The 22,553-nt window shown below is 36.6% G+C and overlaps 1 protein-coding gene across 5 annotated transcripts in view; it reads right to left on the bottom strand.

Moving 5' to 3' along the window:
* Positions 1-22,553, bottom strand: part of LOC116778818 (uncharacterized) — a 50,724-nt gene that overhangs the window by 13,422 nt on the left and 14,749 nt on the right. For 4 of the 5 annotated variants that reach the window (XR_004354151.2, XM_061529505.1, XM_032672857.2 and 1 more), the window contains exons 3-11: positions 11,250-11,285; positions 3,953-4,060; positions 3,691-3,828; positions 2,472-2,586; positions 2,275-2,402; positions 837-1,912; positions 542-759; positions 292-465; positions 36-187 (exon numbers count right to left, since the gene is read on the bottom strand). Coding sequence is in view for 4 of the 5 variants with exons in the window: in XM_061529505.1 (XP_061385489.1) it covers positions 36-187; positions 292-465; positions 542-759; positions 837-1,912; positions 2,275-2,402; positions 2,472-2,586; positions 3,691-3,828; positions 3,953-4,039 (2,088 nt within the window). In the remaining variant the exon portion in view is untranslated. The remainder of the gene's footprint in view (positions 1-35; positions 188-291; positions 466-541; positions 760-836; positions 1,913-2,274; positions 2,403-2,471; positions 2,587-3,690; positions 3,829-3,952; positions 4,061-11,249; positions 11,286-22,553) is intronic. The other variant, XM_032672858.2, reaches the window with a different exon arrangement.

Genomic DNA, 22,553 nt, shown 5'->3' with positions numbered 1-22,553 from the left:
AGTTTGGTAATTAGTAGTAGTCGTGAACGACTCACATGGCCAGGAGAGTCAATCCTGTGATCGCTGTGGCCGTGGTCACCAGAAATACCGGAGTCCCCAGACTTATCCGCAGATTGTTCTGATCTTGGCGATGATTCTGCCGATATTACGCCTGACATTTTGGTTTCTACTGCTAGTGGCTGAGTTTCTGTAAAAATATAAAAAATAATAATCGGAAAAACATAGTATGATAGTGCCTCTATAATGACAGCTTTCTGTCGTTTATATTGTTTTGATCTAATGATATCTCACCTGCAAGATGAGCATCCAAAGTGGCAAGCTGTCTCCAGGCCGCGGCTGGAGAGAAACGTGGAGCATTAGGCAGCTTCTTCGGAAGAGTCGGTCTCAAGCGGAGGGCGATACCCAGCGAACCATCCGAGCCCTCGCCTTCCGAACCATCTGATGATAATGCTGATTCCGAAGACACTACGAAGGATACAAATTAATTAATATTACACATAACGTCAAGTTATTGCAAATGCGAATAGATAGATTATCATACAATTTCTTTTGTAGTGTTGTTTTAATTTCTCATTGAACTTGTCCATTTCGTCCTCGGAATGGTACCCCAATAGTTTCTGTTCGATGACGTGAAAATTACTCAGCTCTTCTATGATGGGACTACCGAGGCCGGGAAAGTCTTTCAAATGATCTTGCGGCTCGGTATTTTTGCTTTCTATCATACCGAAGTAAAACTGCTTCGATGGTGCAGACCTTTGTCTGAAAGTGAAAATACTTATAAAATTTAGTTTGTGTTCATCTCCACCCATACTCCTCATAAGAGTCAGAATGTTTACCTCTCTGACACCCCATCCTTGCTACTTTTGTTCCTGGTCGGTGAATGTTCAGGAGTCGATTCTTTTCCAGAGGCCTGTCCTCTATCGGGGAGTGTTCTTACATTTTCTTTACTTTCGAAGTTATGTTTTCTGACGTCATTACTTTTTGTTTTCACCTGCGGGGATGTTTTAGGTTTACTTTCATTGAGCCGACTTAACGGCCTCCTAGCGACGTGATTGGTTATTTTAGAATCCTGTTTAGCGTTGCTTGTTTTGAGACTAGATTCTTTGACTTTGCTCTGCACCACTCTCGTTGGGTTGGTTTTTTGTGAACTCGTTCTATCGTTTTGACTAGTTTTATTTTCGCTTATAATTAATTTACTTCCTATTTCCTTCCTTATTTTACTCGTGGCTTTTTTAAGCTCTTCTTGAAACTCATCTTTTTCTTCATTACTTTTACTGAGTAATGAAGGAAGAGATTTCCTTAAGGGCTGATTCCTAGATCCCAATGGACTGAACTTGTTGTTTTTCAATTCTTCACCAACAGCTTTAATTCTTCTTTCATGTAAAGCTCTCGGTGATTCATTTTTCTTTTCATTAATGATAAGCGTTTCGTCGAAGGTTTTTTCTCTTCGTAATAGCGGCGGCTCCAAGGCCTCCTTCTTGAATCTATCGGAATGCCTAAAGTTCCTGTCTAAGAGTGGTGTCTTCCACGCTTCTTTGTGCTCGTTTGGTTTCGATGTCTTAGCCCTGCATCCACTCACTCTATCGGTTCTAGTTATTTTGTAATCTTGTTTCGTTTGTATTAATCTCTCTTCTTGTTTTAGTGATGTCGAACTTTGGACCATGTCTTGATTATCTATGTAAAGTAAACTTGTTTCTTTATCTTTACAAGGTGATTTGTATCTCCTCTCAAAATTGTCGTTGAAATCTAAAGATTTAAAGTCGGTATACGTATTCTTGTATACCGGTATTTTGGAATCATTGTGGCCGTTTAGTTTTTTGGTCTCATTTCTCGTTTTAAATAATCTCAGCTTCCTTTGTGGTTCGGCTTTCGCGTTCCCTTCGCAGGAATCAGGCGATGAACCTCCTCGGTGCTGAAATAAAATAAAGCAACGGTATTTTAATATATGGAAAAAATATGTACAAGTGGCGCAAACACAAACTACAAATGAAAAGACCCCGGACGTTACATTCGTAAGTAATACGTTAGTTACAGCGTATTTGTTAAACTTTAGAGTAGAATGACATAGACACATTTTCATTATATACACAGAGTAACTACTGCTAGGTCTAGAAATAGGTCCCACTGTCCCGTTTAAAGTGACTATCTTTAGATTCGTGGTTCAAATTGTTGATGGTATGTTACACGTTTTGACAATAAACAAGAAATAAGAGAAGAGTCAAATATAAGGAGAGAAAAGAATGTTGTAATAGTTGTACTATAGTATTTACTTACATCTGCAGTCGGCGGTTGCGGCGCTCGGTACTTCTTCTTAAAATGTCTATTATTACTACTTCTTGGCTTTTGCTCTTCCTCGATTCTCAGGTCAGGTTCCGACCCGAACCTTTTGCTTAGACCGTTTGCTAAAATTGCATTCATTTTTATATTACACATTCTAATATTTAAGTATTTAAGCATGTCAATTAACTCACAATCATGTCTGAGGTCCAAATTCGTGTGTGATCTATGCAGAGGGTCTCGTTCCCGTGACCTCAAATCTCCCTCAGAAGCTCCCCCAGCGGACCTTGACCTGTACACGTTTGAGTGCTGGAAACAAAGTAAATGAGAAACAATATAGTTTTATTAATTTATACATATACTTTTATTTAGTAATGTTATACTCCAAAATGTATACATACGTTATGAATAGAGCATAGAATATGACATTTAATTATGTACTTTTGGTTTAAAACCAGCCTCAAAATATATTAGATGATTAACTTCTTATCGGAATTATATTCTATAGATCGGTCACAGCTGCAGAATGCATTGGATGAGCTCAGTATTAATGAAGGTTAAACATGACCTCAGTATCCTTGTGCTGCTATATCAAATCTAAGTGCAAACAATACGCATACAACAGCCTTCGTATTAAGTCAACAAGTAAACTCAACTAGTTTAAGGCCGTCGATCATCTTTGTGATATAGCCCTAACGATTTCTTTAAATTTTATATAAGGAAATTTCATAGAAATTTTCTGTCATTTAATTGTTACTATCTCATGAACCTAATATGGTTTCTTATAAGAAAATGGTTAGCGTCGTGACAGCATTCATGGTACAGCCTAACCAATATAAAGTAAGCGTCTAAGTCTCGGCGACTAGCGTCTCATTAACATCTAGTCTGTCGGTAGACAGATTCATTTCAGCTAAAAGCATTTCATAGCGGAAAGGGCTAGACAATCCACTTTGAGAGCTTTACGAGCAATTGTTTGAAAGATACTGCCGGGACATAAACTGCACCGGGATGTTTAAATTCTTCTAATTATTATTTCCATGGTATGGGAACAGAACTGTCTCTGGGGCTCTAGCCTAGAGTATTTATGTGACGGGGCTTGTATATGCGATGATGTAATGAAGGACGGATGTACATTCATCAATCATCAAACATCTTTATTGTAACGTCCTGGATACATTATATTAATTAAAATTTTTCTTTCTTAATGATAATCTGAGTTCAACAGAGACAAAATCTTGATATGACAGGTGCAGGAAAAGCGGAGATCCTGAGTTAACGAAGCTTAGCACAAATCAAATATAGGTGCGCGTATAAATTTTAAGTGAAATAATCATAGCTCTTAGCAGATTTCTGTTCTATTAATTCATGAGTTTAATGGAAGCTGCTACGTCAATAGAGCTTATGATGACCTACCACATGTCCCTGAGGAATCCTCGTAGTCTCCGGCTGCAGAGAGCCAGGTCTGCGGCCGCTGATGGTTCCACCGGACTGTAGGATCACACCGTTATCGGTGCTGCGGAGGCGAGGAGACTCCGTCAGCGACGGTAGGACCTGGAACAGGTTGAAAAATTATAGCGATTATTATATAAAGTGGAGGTTATTGTATCCAAATGATTACGTCGACATCACAAGAGTGTCAAGTACGAGTCAAAGTGCAAACATTGTTTGTACATGCCTTGGGTGCGTGTCTCAGCGGTTCATGCGGCAGAGTGTGCGCGTGTCGGGGCCGCAGCTCAGGACCCGTGCTGCCCGCCTGCCCCATGGTCACCCTCTACCGGGACATCTGTCAAAAGGCACACAGGCATGTCGGTCAAGATACACTAGACAGATTTTATATTACGAAATATCAAAATAAGGCAACATTTATTAATAAAAGTAGTTGATGGCAAAACATATTGAATTCTTTGACTTTTTTACATAGTTTACCTTTTTTGTTCATTCAACTTATTAAAAAAAAAAAACAAGAAATTTTATTACTGCAGGAATTATAGAACAGCTTGAAGGATGTGATATGAACGGCCCGAGCCTTGGAACTATGGAATAATTAGAATCATCGTGGATAAGTATTACATAATACAAAGCTCGTGCTCGTTGCCTATTACCGCAGGAGAGAACATTCCTCAAGCCGCGGAGAAATTTTGAGCAGCATCCGAGTAAATTAATTAAACGACGGGTTATATATTATTTATGGTCTCTCATTGAGTAATCCGCTTACCGCCTTATCGACATCAACACGTCCTAAGAGTTAAATATTCATTCCGGTAGGAACTTTCTTTACTTGGAACTCACTGTCTGGATTATATATTAATTTTTTTTATTACTACAACCACTAGAACTAATACAGAATACTACAAGTTTTAGTTCACGAAACGTATGAAAGTTTCCGTTTGTTATCATATTTAGCCATTGATAACGCTCTGACGAATAATATACTTAGAAACTTGGTGGTACTATTAGTAGAGAACCAATATATAGTCATAGGTAAGCATTAGGTAGACAGAAAAACAAAATCAATTTATTTTTTAGTGACAATAACTAATCGAATGTCTTGTTTGGTGGTGTGGGGTCAGGGGTCAGGGCTGAGTACGCAGCCTCCGAGCTAGAACGACAAACATCTGTCACTAATAACTTTAATATTAATAAATGTTTTCGTTATGATAATATCTTTTTTTAATATTATTGTATTATCGTATTAAAACGAGATATCTAACAATCAATAGAGACGTTCCTTCAGATTAAGAGTTATACTTTTTAACTAATTTCGTAATTTCCGTTTTTAATGTAAACTTATACAACATATGTACATATTACAAATGTCCGCGACATCGAGATTATATTATTTTGCATAATAAGAACAGCGATATCTTTAGATATTTTATTCCATTAAGACATTGACAGATGAGTTGTCAAGAAAGTCGCTGAGGCTGTAATGATAGTTGTTATTAAATGTACGAATAAGATTTCAAGTGAAAATGACTATTTGAACATTCATCAGGTGGACCTGGCCAGGGTTGGTACCAACGGTACTGATTTATATTACTTAAATAATATTCTAGTATTTAAAAAGTTAAGAGCAATGTGACGGTATAATACAAATAACAATCGTGTTAGTTTCAATACACATTACACTAAAGCTACAATCTTCAACGTGTGATAACATTAACAATATTAAATACATTAAATTTCCTGTCAACCTTTAATATCGATGGCAAAAGTGCATAGCGACGACATTTTCTCTCCATGGAGTCGAGAGAAACGCCGCGCAACTTTCTTTGGCTCGGACATGTTAACTGTTGTTTACAGACTCCAAGAGTCTAAATACTCGACGTACTAATAAACTTATAAACGGATATTGCAACAGCATCTCGGTTGTGTGGATAGATGAGGATAAGGTGACGCTCGCAATACTTTACAACTTACTATTCAGTGTCTTAATTATGCCAGGTGTTCAAATATAAACAGTTATTTTTACCTGCCGGCGGCGGGATCTAATCCTACCGTGTTGTAGGAAACTTTTCTGTTCAAAAAACTAACAGACAATTAAAATGCGCACGCATTTCTTCAACCGTTAGTCGAACGAATACAGTAATTGATGTGGCACCTAGCTCTTGTCAGTCAAGCCTGTGTATATTCTGAATAAACGTATCTACAACTAGTTGAAAATATTTCGTAATATATGAACGTATTAACAAATAGCATTCGAGTACATTGATTTGTACTAATTATAGTTCAGTATGTTTTCTGTTTTATTATTTCCCAACATAAAAGCGTTCTTTTCACAAAAAAACTGCAACTAAAAGTATCAGATAAGCTACTACTTGTCAAACTTATTGACACATGACTTAATGCGCAGGAGGTATCACGATCTGTAATAATTTAAGATTTATTTGAATACGATCCAAGAAGAGTAGCGAAGTCACTGAACACAATGACAAACAATTATCATAACGCGTGGGCTAGAAAAAATGCGAGCACTCCGCCGGAGGGACACTCGTCGACAGAAGTTATACCATCATTGTTATTTATGAACGACTGTAACTAGCAGGTTGTGCAATAAAATATCAAGAGATATTGACACCCAAAAAAAAAACAAAGACATAAACATCAAAGAAGATTAGAAATTAGAACTAGGACGTGGAAGAGACAAGTGACTGATGAAGCGAATCGTAATAATTAAGACCTGTGTAAGCAAAATGAGCGGATAAGTCGTGAGTGTTATGAGTGCAGAAGCAGCACGCTCCAGTTATTCGTCCCATTTTTATCGGCGACTGTAAGCCGTCCGGTGCTCATGATGTTTGCATTATAAGATCAGCATTAAAACAAGTAAATGGGACTAGTCAGGCCAGTCCTTAATTTCTGTTTATGTGACAACCCTGTGGGGGCTGATGCATGGCCTCGCACACGTCTCCGGGGGACAAAAGACTCCGCTAAAAATAACAAGTGATTCACGCGATTCAAATTAAGATTAATTTAAATTGCTCCAGTTATTTTTGAAAAACTAGATGGATATCTGCAGCAGATTTATAGACCTTCTGATACTAAAATTTACATGGATTAAGTTTGCTTTTATTAACAGCGAATAACTTATCTCGAGAGTAGAGAGGTGCAGCGAGACCTAGTTTTTATCTCATTAAAATTTATCTGAGACTCGTTTCATTGACATTAAACCGCTGTAAACGCTCTTCATACTGTTGCCGTAATCCAGAGCAATCGCTTTTAATTGGTAGACAATAAACATTGTTTAGAACAGTCCGAAGCGAAACCGGTTACACTCCTCACTTTCGATTGTTTTCACGTTAAACAAAACTGGGAATTGTCATAAAACGAGAATATCGGAAACAACATGACCGCTGAGGTCGCGAGGCGCTGATGGGAATAGAAGATGAGCTTTCACTTGTTCGATCACGGACAACTCGAGAGCTTTCATTACGAGAATTTTCGAGATTTGTGTTTTTTAAATGTTTTCACCTCACAGATGATTCGATAAAACAGAAAAACATGTGAAACGCTTTGTTGTTATTATAAACTACTAACTTACCTTAATATGTTGCACAAACCAGGTACGAAGTTTACACATTTACTGATAATATTAGAGCAATTGTCATTCAACAAACGTTATAAGTCGATAAAATGTGTAATTTGATGAGTGAACTATAATAATACGAAGATGCGTGGAAGTAACACAGACTGGCTGAGAGTCATTACTGGTGGCCGGGCAGCGTTATTGCTAATAAATTTCCTGGCATTAGAATAACAGTCGAATCGTTACAAATAAATGAATTCGCCGCTGCATCGTCTTCGGCCCCGGCGGCCATCATTAAGATGTTAACAGTTATGCGCCGGCGCACGGACGCGGAACATTATTCTCTCGCAGCTTCCGCAAACTCTATCGCAAATCGCATCGGAATATAGTTTTTTTTTTCGTGTCACGCTTTATTGGATCGTTCAGAGAATAAAATATAGAAAGTAGGTAGTGTGTATTTTCTTTGTTTTAATTGATTAAGAGAGATTTTGTAATAGAAAGAAAGTGTTACAGGTGTACGTGTCTAATGTTTGCCGACGATCTATGGACATATCTGACTGAATTGTCAGCGTAGTAGGAGATCGATGGTTATTAAAATTACAATACATACTAGATAGAGATATCGAAATAAATACGAAAAGGAACAAGTGGTGTTGAAAGTACAGAAATTAATTTCAAGCGACGCGCTACTAATACATGATATTTGAGATAAATGCAGGGTGGGAAGTCTCCCATGGCACCAGTGGACTACATGCTCGCACCAGATCATTACAATGGAGCGACTGATTATCAGCGGTGGCTGCTAACTGTACCGTCAGTGAAATGGGATGCAGTCTTCACAGCATTTAAATCTAATCTATGTGTGACATCGACCCTTTATTTACCAAACTGCTTCATGGTAACTTAATGTCTCATAAATTAACAGAAATTTAACAGCAGTTTGATGGTTTATCTGACGATTTAAGTTGTAGTTCATGGAAGGGACCTAGATCAGACGCGGGCCTTGCGCGGGCAGTGCGCGGCCAGTGTAATGTTATCGGCGAATGCTTTAAGTACGCATTCATTTCTCAGCGATGTTTTCCGGCACAGCATCAATGGCTTCTCGATTTGATATAAACTGAATGACCGGATAAATGTTCGAGACAGGCTCAGAGCGGTGACGTCACACAGACAGTTGAGTGTGATTGTTTCACGAGTTTACTAGCTTGTGAAGCGAAACGAATTAGATTACATTTAAATGGCCAAATATATCTTTAGTTCTCCATAATTTTGAGCCGTCACAGCTATTCTTATAATTTTGTTTTCAGACATAATTAAATTTAATAACAGTATTTTGACTCTTACACACACACACACTACACTACCATATAAAAATAATACAATTATTTTATTTTATAGAGATCTCGCCTCATTAAAACTTTTAAAGACTTTGACTCATAAAAACGATTCTAGGTGTTTAACAAAGCCTCCGCTAGTTTCTATTACCCTCTAGTAGTAATCAGCATTATACAATATTAATACATATACTGAATCGTGTCGTCGCCGCTCCGTCTGCCTACAACCAGTTGGCGACGTTCCTTCCACACTTCCTTACTCCATCATTGCTATAATAACCTAATTTTCTAAACTATCTAATAATGAGCAGTGTTTAGAGAAATTGTATCCTCCTAACTTATTCTGTAATGGTAGGTACAGTCGTCATTCCAGTGGCACTTTACATTTGCAGAATTCCGCTGCAATTATATAAACATCTCAATAACATATAGCTCTGGAAATAGTACGTATTAAGTCAAAGAGGTTAGCGTTTTATTAATGTATACAAAATAATACATGACCTTTAATATATCCCTAGAACATGATATACATCAAAGGAATCTACGAATACATATAGAGCCACGATAATTTTGGTAAAAGTCAAACAATAATGCACAGGTTTAGCAGATCTAATCTCTATAAAGACACACACACGAATTATAATAATTTGGCAGCGGTGTAAACAGAGCATGCGCTCTCGTTGGCGTGTACGGTGGTCAACATGAGTTACGATTTAACGGACTATAAAATAATAGCATTCGGGTTAAACAGATTCAGAGATTGTTTTCGATTGTTCACTCAAAACTGTTACAACATTCACTTTCATATTTTCGTTCACGGTAAGCATGTAGCATGTAGCATGCGTGCGTCTAAGGTTGTCGTATTTACTGCAAAAGATTAATGGTTTAAACACAAAAATCAAACCGCACCTGTCAATAACACGGAACGCTGACACGCATACGACCCCAAGGTCCGTAAAAACCAACATAAACCTGTGAAACCTAACATTGTATTGAGACGACAAACAGTCCGAGCGAGGTCAACGTTTTATTACAATATACATTATTATCGCAAATTATTTGGTTTGTCTTTGTACTCCTTTCAGGTTCAAACGTCATCCAACTGCGTTGTTTGCGAAAAAAATTACATGAACTAATAAGGTCCTTCTCGTGAAGTAGTGAATCATATCTACATTGTTGTAAATTAAAACTGACCTTCGATTGAGTGATTTATAGTGAGTTACATTCTGTATTGATCCGTTTGATGAACGACGAGGTAAGCCGCGGTCTCCAACGGGTTCGTTACACCGGTAGCTTCTGAAGCCAGTGTATGTAAATAGGATTGATTAGTGTAATAAGAACCGGACAGTTTGTATGTCAGAGGGCCTGCTCATGGACCCGCTGCGATTTCCCTTTAATGTTTGTTGAACTGCTTTAATACCGGCTCTGAACTTTTTTTTATTAAACACTTCATTTTGTATAAATTTTCTTCACCCTTACATTTCATTATCTCGCTTTTAAAATTAAGCTATGAATATTAATATTTTTATCTTGTGACGTAGGAAGACTAAGAAATGAAGAATTGTCGCTTTTGATTAGTCATCAATTCATTGATATTATATAAGACAAAGTATGTTTCCCATAGCACTGGAGCACATTATATACATACAAAGGATGTCACTCGTGTGTGTTCACGATAGAGAACTAACATTTGAGAACAAACAAACAAGTAGGGTACCGATATAGTAAATACACATAATACTCATCGGCAGTAAGTCACGGTGTCAGCGAGTTGTGTGCTCTAATATAAATGACAAACCATACACGTAGCTGCTTGTTAACTCGGTATACTGACTGTAACAACCTAACTAACGATTTCTTTCTGTTCGCTTCAATGTATTTGTTAAATAAATTAATTATTATATAAAGAACCGGCGAATACAGGGACAGCTCGCCAAAAGATCATAATGTAATATGTTTGTGATATTAATGACAGTGGTAGATGCTGGAACCCATCCAGCTCGCTGCCATGTTAAAGGAAGACGTTGGTAGACTGTGTTATTACTCGGAACATCTCGTAAGAAGCGTTGCCTATGAAGATATTGAATAACCGATACTTCATCACCATGAACGGCATCCAACGAGAGTGGTTCAAACCTTTCACATCCTATTTTCAACTAGAGAAATTTTATAACGCACGTTCTTCTTAAAACTCTCTCTAATTATTTCGTTACTAACATTTTTTCATACATAATAGTCGACGAACTATATTTTAGAGACATTTGTCACAATTATTCCCCGAAATTCCTTCGAAAACGGGAATACGCCCGAGGCCCGTTCACAGGAATTTTAGGTTTGCGTGATACAAAAGAATTACAGTGTCGTACGAAAGAATCTACCTGTCACGAGAAGCACGGCATCCCTCAAACATATTAAATACACTGACTGGCTAGAGATTATGACATTATTGTTATTAATTACCTGTCACGATAATTTGTTAGTCGAGATAAAATATGTTTATTGAACGATCGCACGCTTCGCAGATTACAAAATAACATAAGCTTCTTATGCCATATTTGTTACCGCGACCTCCAAAACTATTGTAACATAATAGATTGTATAATTATTAGGCTCACTTTATTCAATACTCGGCTTATCTGATCCACACCCACCTGAAACAACAACCAATAATATATTAGCTGGCGTCCTTCGAGTCTTAAAACATTCTGTTTTAGTTACATTTAAAAAGTTATCTCAGAAATCTAAGTTTGATGAAGTAAAAGTATTCATTTATTTGAACCGCCATTAACCTGTCCGTCGATGTCATGAATTCACAACAGTCATAGTTGTCACGACAGTTCCAATTCCGTTTGAATTCCCAAAACACCTGTAAGAATGTCCGAGGACACTCGGCTCACGCCTGTATTATAATATCCACATATTTTCCCACAACGAAGCGGATAAACTGAAGCTCACAACTCACAGTCAGTAAGGTTGCCAGTGGCGGAGACCAGAACGTGATTATTATATTAACAGAAACGACTGCTGTACAGTCGTTTGATCTATTGATATATCGTCAGAGTAAATCGCAATTAACGTCCCACTTATTGTTCCTAAGATAACATTATTGTAATGTTTATAACATGTCAGCAATAATAATGAAGTAATAACTAAATAATATCACGTCTAGCTTATTTGGTTTTGTTTTGTAATACAAAAGTGTGTGAGCCGCACCTTGGTTGTAGGTACGCCGTCTCTGCAACTTGAGATGTCTCTTTTAGAGGGTTTTGGTCATGATCTTCCGCGGTTACCAGACGGATTGGAAGATAGTTAATTAGTTAGTTAGGTCGAATTCGTGGATTGATTATATTGACGTTGGTTTGGTTACGCGGCGAGTTAACGTTATTGTTTACTCAGTATCTTAAAATAATTGGTGTTAGAATTCCTTCCGACACACTGATAGATTTGAGGAGAGATGACTTTGATTTTTTTATTTTGCTTTTTTGATTCTGTTAGTTTTTCGTTTTAATATAACAAATTTCTGGTATTTTATCGTCTCCGCAACTATCAAGTCAAGTCACCTTGAATGCAGAAGGGTAAGTAAGGAACAATTAAGGAAAAAGGAAAAACAACCAGCTCGAAATTCCAGCTGTAGTCTTCCAGCCTTAAAAAAATATTAAATTTATATTGCAATTGAAAGTTACAACGGTCTATTATCAAATAAAAAACTAACGTTTTCTTATTTTGTTTAATATTCTCTTCATAAATACATTTAATTATTCCTTACAAAGTCCACCTCCGACATAAGATAACATCGCAAAAATCACGCACGAGATCAAAGGGCAGCAATTAAAATATGCATCTGGTGAGTAATTCAATTAGATCAGCTACAGCCACGTACAGGGCCGATATATCATCGGACGTATTAATGGAAGGACTCTCCAGCGCCCCCCCTGTCTCCTGTCCGTGAGGGTCGCGGTCTGGGACACCATCAATTATATCGGAGACATCTGCATCAAGTGTCCAGACTATCTCTGTGCGATCTCATGGGAACGGCGATCGCATTCCGGGCGTTTTTCTCCGTGACTTGAATTTTCTCGAAGACCCCGTCTAACTGTAAAGGTTCTCTCTTATCTGTTAGTCTCATTTTGATGCGATTTTTTTATTTCAATTGATGCTCGATTTATGGTCATTACATCTCTAGCAGAACGTATGCGATGAGGTACATCAAGTCTATGATGTTTCGACATCGTTTGTATATAATACGACCGAACATACGTGATAGTCTCTAGGTTTGATAGTATTGTATGTTTGTAAATAAAAACAAATGTTCAATACCGTCCACTTAAGCGAGTAAAAAGTAGCGATGTTCAAAGATAAATTATGAAGGGCAGAAGATGACACATTTAAATATACAAAAAAAAGCGTATAATGACGGGTATAATGTCCTCGTGGCGGAGGAATCAAACGACAGGCGTTCTGCTCGACTCATTTACGGACAGGGACTGTGTCAGTCTACAAATGACTACACGGTTATCTTTATGGCAATCTCAAAACTGACACTTGATGCCTCACAGATGTTATGTTCCAATGGGAATCGACTGGTATATTTTAATAAAAGAGTCTTATCGAGTGTACGCTAATATGTAAAGCGAATTTAGTTCTCTTGTAAAGAATCGCTCCACACTCGGACAACTAGCACCTTCTTATCATCGTAATGTAATCCTTGCGAGCGGCATATCATTCTTTTGTTTAACATTATTATAACGTGAGCGACCTCGGTGAATATCTTACCAGCAGTCCCGTAGCACTCCCGCCCTTGACAGTAGCTCGTCAGCTCCGTGTACTATTAAGATACAAATCTTTCCACGAAACAGATATTTTAAGTTATAACGAGGATGTCCAGCAAGTGACCTTTCCACTACAAATGACTGCTCTCATCTCCCGCCCGTCAGTGAAACCCGCGCTTTGTTTAACAGCCTATGTTTGATACGGCAGTGTTGCTTGTTTCTTATCAATTTATTATTTAAAATACTAAACGTGCTTTGCACTTTACACGGTTTCCTCCCAGTGAAACTCCGAACGCTTCTTACATGGAGTTTCCTAATGTTCCCTTTATTTTATTTCATCTAAAAACTAAGCGTTATGTTCATATTTATAAATAATGATCACAATGAATTCCGTACACATTCGTCTTTGTGAGACGGAGGGACGAATAAACATTTCATACACTATATGTATGGTTAGGTAGGTGCTATTTTTTTTTAATATTGTCGATAAAAAGTTAATTTACAGAATTAAATCAAGATATTAACACATTCTGTTACAGGCTGTTGTTAAATAAAACGAGAAATAAAGGTCGAATCGAGCAAAAGGTTCCGAGACGAGAATAGCACGAGCTAATGATACTAAAATTACACATTTATTGTTAATACTTAATGTGAAAAATATATCGTGCGTGCTTATTAATATTAGCTATTAAAATCTACTCGTATTTTCTAATAGAATGAGAAACTTTAACTAATTGATAATAAAACATGAGTAATCGTAAATACTTTACTATTACAATACAAAAGTAAAGTAAAAGTATTAATTGTTTCATAAAATACGATTTTTTTTATCGTTAAAAATCTATTCTCTATATAATATAATATATTAATAACATATAATGTAACGTCTGTTACATAAACAGCTGAGTGACATCTTCCTAAGTTGACTCATTACCGCTTTTCTTACTTGGAATAGACATTCACATTTTGCAATCACAATACATATTTTATATATAAAAACTAACGATTGTCTTATGTTTAACAAAAAATCATGTATATATACAAAAATATACCACAAGATGAGGATTTATAATAATAAAGTATTATTAGGATCGGTTCTTAAAAAATATTATTTTAAAAAGATGTCAAAAGGTTTTTTTAATAAAAAAAAACGAGTCATCATAAGTAAGCTGTAATGAATGAATGAAAAAGTATTACGAGAGGAATGTAATGTTATCTGATGACGTAAGATGTAGTGATGTAGTGTCGCCGCGCCTCACACATCAATTAATATAGGAAAGTGGCAATGTGATGGGTTCCAGCTTTCTCCGCAGGTGTGTCCGCGGCCTGATGTCTGACTCACATGTTGACACTACGACCGTATCGTGCCACCACCAGAGACACATGTGACTTGCTAGCTCTCTCTCGCGACTTCACCCGCGTCGTCTGCAGGTATCACTTGAGGCGATCTTCTAGTTATGGTAACCGCTCAATAGCACCGTCTACTAGGCCGTATCAACTTATCAGATTTTCGGGCTAAATCATGGTGCTTATTTTAATCTGACAATTGAGCTACATTTTTGAAAAGTTACATTTAATACTGTCCAGTATGTTTTGATTTAAGGAGTCACAAACATACATCTCAAAACCACTCGTACAGTAAAACAGTAAGTAAACTGCAGTCGGTTTCCAAGTATTTCATTAAAAACTACTTAAGTAAAGGATAATTTAAATAAAATTTAAATATCGTCAAAATAGTAATTAAAGACATAAATTTTATTTGTGAATAAACCTAATTGCTAAAATTCCTCAGCTACTTTGAAACTGATTCTTAGTAATTATTTCAATATTTCATTAGTACAAGAATTTTATTGGGTTTTTACACAGATTTCATTTTAGGGCACATTCTAAGTTAACGTTGTCCAACTTGTTTAAAGAATTTAGTTCAAGGAAATGCTATTTTGTATGTCACGTTAGAAGTATCCGTTTGTACACAGCACTGTCACGTGTCATTACTCCTAATTGTTAATTGAACCGTAATTTATATCGTTGTCTAAAGCCATAATGTACCTTACATAGAAATAAAGTTTAATGTACATTTGCCATAAAAATGCTATATAGATTATCCTTTCGTGGTGTTGATTAATTGCCGTAATGTTGATAGCCCCGTCTCAATGGTCGCCGTAATTCCGATTGCACTGGCCCTAGTCCGAGTGAGCGGTGCTAATTTGGCCAAGGCGATCCACCATCTGCTGGAGATGACAAATAAACTAGCTCCATACAGCAGCTTTCCTTGGCAACATCCTTTACGTTAAACGTAACATGAAAATAAAATCGACCTTCACGATAAACTTCCTCCGTCATAAATCATCTCCTAGCACGTTTATTACTAGAATATACGGGCTGTTACAAAAATCTTAAAGTAATTATTATCTGTTAAACAGTCTGATGTACTTGTTATATTAATTTACAACGTCTTTGCTTATTTTTATGACATCGCCTTATAGTCAAACAGAGAGATGAATTGTTTGAAAGGCAAACTGATAAGTGTGTTACATGTATACGCTCAAACATTTAAATTTTTAGTGTAATATTCAACTTTAACTGTGACATGAGAAAAAATCGCTGGTTTAAATAAAAATAATTTAAATATTATCGATAGAAATAAAATGTTAGTAAGTACAGTATAATAAGTCGAGGTCCGAGTGAGGTCTCGCGCGTTCGTTCGAGTCCCAGTGGGTCCGACAGGGGAGGGCGGCGCGCTAAGTGCCCGGCCGCTCGTAAACAAGTAAGTTCGATGATAAATTCTTTCAGCTTTTCATCTTAAATCAAGTTAAAAGCCTCTAAAATATGCATCTCAGCATAAATCTGTCAAATTACGTTCCAAGATTATTTACGCCTCTACTACGGACTGATTTGCAATGAAAATAAAAACAGTAATATAATAAATTAATCTCTCGCTCGATAATGTTACAGTTTGTTCTTTATAACGTGTGGCGGACGCTGGTCTTCTGGAGCGTGATGGTTTTACAATCACAGTGATTTAGGAACGCGTTTCCTTGATGATGCGTTCGGCGATGGCGCGGAAGCTTTGATCGCACCGTGAGAAATATCCAGAGGATTGTACTCAAATAATATATGAATCACTTATAGTCCGTGGAAATAATAGGAGAATTATAATGACTTCGCTTTAACGGAAGAATCTTAGGAAACGAATTATATAATAAGTATTACATTGACTGTATATGTGTGTCACCGCACTTCATCAAATATTATGTGCTCTGTAATTTGTGAAGGCGCCGCCCGCAGCTAAGGTATGCGATGGGAAAGTTGAAAGAAATTACGACGGTTACAGAAAAACTGGAACGGATCATATCAAATAAGTCTTGTATTGTGATGGTTCGTGAACATTTATAAATAAGAACGTTTCCAGTTATTTGTCTAGCGCCTTCATTGATTCATCACATGTATTGTCATTTAAAGATATATCATAAACGATAACTTTTTATAGAAATTTATAATTTAATTTATATAAGCTTTTGTTTTGTAATATTATTTTCAATATTAGTAGATGCCAAGTGGATCGCTAACTCTAAAGTTCGTGTGTATATCGTGTAGTATACTCGTTGACGTATCTGAGGGCTGAGGGCGGGCGCGGCGAACACTCCAATACAGTTCAGTGTCCTGAGCGATGTGACACTCGGATATAATGTAACAAGCTCACAGATTAGAGACGGTTTATGACTGACACGCAGGAATGTTTAACTTAAACTGAGCTCATTTCGCTCTAGCTCCATCGAATCGTACCAAGTTTACACACGTTAAGACAAAGCGCGTAGTTTTGGAAATTATTAGTAATTCGTTACTTGCTCAGGGTTGTAATTTATTTAGCAAAATAAGAAATCGAATACATTACGTCTTATGAACGTTCGAATAGTTAGTACATGTTATATTATTTTTATAATCCTCTCAGTTCGTGTGACGGAAGTGAGACCAATGTTAACGGTAGTCGGTGACATCTGAACGACTAAGCGACGCTTACTCTAATTACTCGCTTTGTACATAAACGAGATGTCATTGTGAATATTTATAATTACGTCCGTGTGAACCCGGGGGCTCACACTATACTTATAAGTATCGTCACTGTGATGACTCCGAGGGTATGACCTCTTCATATTCGCAAGAAATATTTAGTTTTGAATAGTTTCATTAAACACGAGAGGTTTCTCGCATCTCCGTCTTGTATTATAAATAGAATGCTTATAATTTATCGCGCCTGGTATCGGAAGCCTGGCCGCGGCGCTAGTCCGACATGTGTGCGCTTTTATTATAAATTTAATTCAATTATTTTATAATCGATTTGTATAACATTTTCAATCTATAATCATCGAGCTTCAGTTGAAAATCGACTGTAATCTATTCACAGAAAGACGCAATATCGTCTACTCACCCCACCGATCGACATTTCAATCATGGATAGAACAAAACGAAAGCCATTCCGTTTAAATGGGATCTAATTACGTGAGCTGTAAAGTTTAAAATTACACGAGCATTTAACAATCGTGACGATGCAAGTGCCAGATATTAAAAATTAAAGAAGGGTTGATTCATAGTCACCAATTAAAGGTATTAAAGGCCGCGGAGCCTCACACACGAGACAAAAGGCATCGCAGATACGAGACAGGCGGACCAAAAGAAAATACTCCACTCCCACAGAAGATGCATTCATACTGACTCATTAATGTGCTGAACCTTACAACCTTATATAGGAAGTATAAAAATTCACCCCTCACGGCTAACGTTGATGAAACTTCGTCAGACAAGATCTTCTAAAAGGAATCGTCAGCGAGTTTTTGTAAAAATGTAATAGCTTTAATATCGATGCGACTTATTTAATTCAACGATATTGTTTTATTAATAATCGAGATAATTTTTATATTGACATAAAGAAAAAAGACAAACGTAAACATTCAGAAAAGCCTGAAGGCAATAGTTTCCTGACTGATAATAATTCTTATACAACTTAAGGGTTTCAGAGATCGAACGATCGAGATCTTGGAATCCTTATTATGTTGTATTATAATGTTGGGCAGTCGTGATGCCTGATGTCTGGTCTGGTCGAGGAGAGGCCTGGTCTTGGTCTGTGTATGGTGGTCCACACCGCATGGGAACAATAGTCCGATGTTAGATAGATGCCATTGTTCGGACCACACAGCACATCACCCCTGGACATGCATTGTTTAGACTTTAGATTGTATTAATATCACTATTGATTTGTATGTAACAGACACCGAGTAGACGAGTAGACGAGTAGAACAATACACATTCATTATAATTGTTATGACAAACAGAATACTAGTTTTAATAAATAAGAAGATTTTAACATTATAATTTAAATATGACATAAGATACCTAGCTGCTCCGTTGATCGCAATATAAGGGGGAATTGTATAAATACAAGTCAAATATATTTTCCAAATTTTATTTGCCTAACATTAAATATATCTCCTAATACCTGCCCAGCATCCCGGCTACACTGTTACGAATACACCATCCCAGTTCCGCCGGAGGCTGTGTTAGCTGATTGTTCTAAATCTCCTCTCAACTATTGTTGTTACACCTAATAACGTATTCCGGCAGACGGCGGAGATCGCTATCTAGTTTACAATGTGTACCATTTGTCAAAAAATATTAGCTTCGGAACCTTATATAACAAAACAGATTCCGATGTTCTTGAGAAGTGAATATACATATATGATTTTTGGAACAATTGTACCATTTCAGAGGAATATATGTAAAGACAAAGTAAAATAGTATGTGGTGATAAAAAAATATGTAGAGATTGTATGTAAAGATGGAGATAAAATTGAAAACGAACTTTGCAAATAAAAAACGCTTTTGAAATTTTTGTTGTCAAATCATTCATCTGAGACGTCGCAGTCAACTGTCAAAATAAAATAAAATAATGCTAACGCGTGTGTCGTATAATCTATCTCAGTAGATGTGGGAGATGAGAGACGCTGGATGGTCCAGATGTGGAAGACCGAGCGGGGACAGGTGCGGGTCATCTGAGGCGATCAATTAACAGCGATCGATGCTGTAGATTATGCGGAGATGCGCGTGCGCAACGATCGGCGCAGGCTGGGAGAGGAAGCGGGCACGGAGAGAATTAAAAAATATAATAATATAAGGAAAAAATAACATATTTTTGTAAAACGTATTACAGCATCCTAAACGTCACACATTTCTAATACATTTATGAGACGTTGCATCTGTAAACATTTTGTTTTTCATCAATGAAAATAAACTCTTGATAATGACTAAGATTATTAAACGTAAACGTGTAGGCATATTGGTATTTAATTCAAATAACAATATAAATACATTTGAGTCACTTGGCATTGAATTAAACAAACCATCTGGTAGAAGTGAAAATATAAAAATGAAATAAAAAATCAAACGAAGACGAATCTTGCAATGAAAGCACAGAGAAGGATTGTTATATATTTTCATATTAAATGCGTGCAGTGTCCGGTCCCTACGGTCTCTGACTTGACTCAGATGTCACATTATTTATATTCGCTATGGGCCAATCATTCGTCTCTTGAGTGCCGGAGATGTTAGATATGGGAGCAGCGGCGACCACAAACATTCCAAAACACATCACAGACTGTAACACGCTGTATCTTGATCCAGTGAGTATTTAGAATGAACACTATCTCCAGACCAACAATCTCACTGAACTATTATTATTAAATACCAACTACCCTACCCTCGTCTCCATTGAAAATGGTTTCATTTAGTATAGGTTCGTTGTAATTTTAAGATGACGGGTTCGTTTAAACTGTCGTTAATTTTATATTTTTAATTAGTCCATAAAGAGGGTAATGACACAGGTCCAGGCGGGTCCGAAGACATTCAAAGTTTGGCTTTAATTTATTATCCTTAACGATGACCTTTAGAGTAAAGCAACCTTTCATATTCGATTCCTTTATAACGGAAATGTCCACAGCTGAATTATTTTAAGGGCGTGGAGGTATTTTTGTTTCACAGGTGCTATATTAAAACCGGCTGTGGGTCAGCTAAATATTTTTACGTAAGTTTTCAGAATGTCCAAACTGTTACATCGATGGCATTACTTAATTATTTTTCGTCAAAAGTTACTAAAAAAAGTTGTTTGAAGAAAAATATTACCATAATATAAACGAAGATCAAAGAGCTATAAAAAAATGTAAACTAATATTTTTTATGTATTTCTATGTATGAATACATTTTAATATTCATATTAAATTATATAAAGACATATGTGTAATCAAGCTAACACATGTACAACGTTTTAAAAACGTCTGATTGTTGAAAAACTGCGGTATCGAAGTAAATTTTTATTGTTTCCAATGACGAAATAGTTTCCCATACAAATCTCGTGTTCTCAACAGCACAATACGGTTCCCAGTATCGTTGCGTGTGTGTTGTAAGCTGGTCCTCATGCCTTATCCAGCTGATACGGTTTCAGCAACACCTCACATACATACATGCGGTTTATTGTAACAAGTTCTCACGAACGAAGAAATGCTCCGAAATCTATACTTCGTGTTGCTTTATGTTCTATATTTATTGTTTATATTTAAAAATACACAAACTTTGATGATGAATGTTATTAATGTCGCATTATTTAATACTATATTTGGCCCGTTGCTTTGGGTTTATTTTAAAACCACAAACAAACCATTAACAAAACAATCAAAGACTGACTTGTTGCTATTTATCTCAGATCTCAGAACAGATCAATAATATACCGCTGACAAAGTGTTATCTTAACGGCTAAGTGTTAACTAACGGCTAGATCGCTTAAATATGAAAAATAAATTCGCATGTTATGACACTTTTGTTACATACCACATCTATGTATACACAGCCTGATGTTATTTAAAACAAATATTCCTAGCGTACACACAGTCGTAACGAATATGTAATCAGAAACGCTAAGACCAGCCCCAACACACACACACATACAGATATTATTAATATATTAGAATTGATTTAGAATGTTATATGTAAGTATAGAAATAAATGCCCGTACAAATAAATATAGTAACAAGACGGTGCAGAGGTTCATCGCGGAGTATTCGTCACAGATCCGTGTTAATAGTAAACATATCAACGGGTCGCCTAAATGTCTACCGTTCGCTTTCATATCACTTGTTTAACGAGTTACGTAATAGGAGCCCGCGCAGAAATCGAACCCACGATCATAAACACACACATACCCGAAACCAGTTACTGTATCGAAAGTAAACGTTCCGATCGCCGGAAGAACCAGCAAATAATATAAAAATTACACTGTGATGTGATCAATGAACATCAGAGGCGGGATGATGTGTATCTAATGAGACGGAGTTAACGGCATTCCGCTGTGAAAGTGAAAACATCCAGCAGATCGGACGCCGACCCTCATCGGAGAAGACACGGCGGACAGCTGGATATTATAACACACAGACTTATTACAATACACGGATATATTACAATACACAGATACACGCGAAGTAAATAAGTCGTAGGAAAAGGTTCGTAACACCGGCGACTGTTAGGTAACAGCCAAACTGGTTCGCTGGCCGGCTGACCGACTTTTAATTTATCAATTTATCACTTGCAGTAACTCTAGTTAATATTTACATATTCAATACTTTGATAAGGTTCAGTTGTGGTAAAATGAAGTTTGCTCCAAGATTGTCAGTAGATTGTTACAGGCTTTCACTCATAAACAATCACGAGCTTTCAGAGCCGGGTGTCGCCAGCACATGATTCTCTGTCGATTCACAGTCATTTGTATTAAATATAGATCTAATCAAGGTCACGGCAACACTTTCAAAGAAAACTCTCTTCTCAGCGAGACACGAACACTTATTTGCTTGCGATTTTCGCTTTTGTATAGAGAAAATAAATATTTTGAATTGAATCAAGCCTTTAATATGTTATGTTAGCCAAGGTGTCGACTCTAACATAACTTTTAAATTAATTTCTTTTAAATGTTTAATTTCAACTGAATAAATTATTATGTCATCATCGTTTAAGTTTCATTTTCACTTAAACAAATAAACTTACGCCGATAATGTGATCTAAGACTTTCGCGAGTATTTATTTAAATAAAACTAATATTTTTCGAATTATATT

This window comes from Danaus plexippus, chromosome 6 (assembly GCF_018135715.1).
Source record: "Danaus plexippus chromosome 6, MEX_DaPlex, whole genome shotgun sequence".
NCBI classification, from domain to species: Eukaryota; Metazoa; Arthropoda; class Insecta; order Lepidoptera; family Nymphalidae; genus Danaus; species Danaus plexippus.
This window is presented reverse-complemented; position numbering and strand designations above follow the sequence as displayed.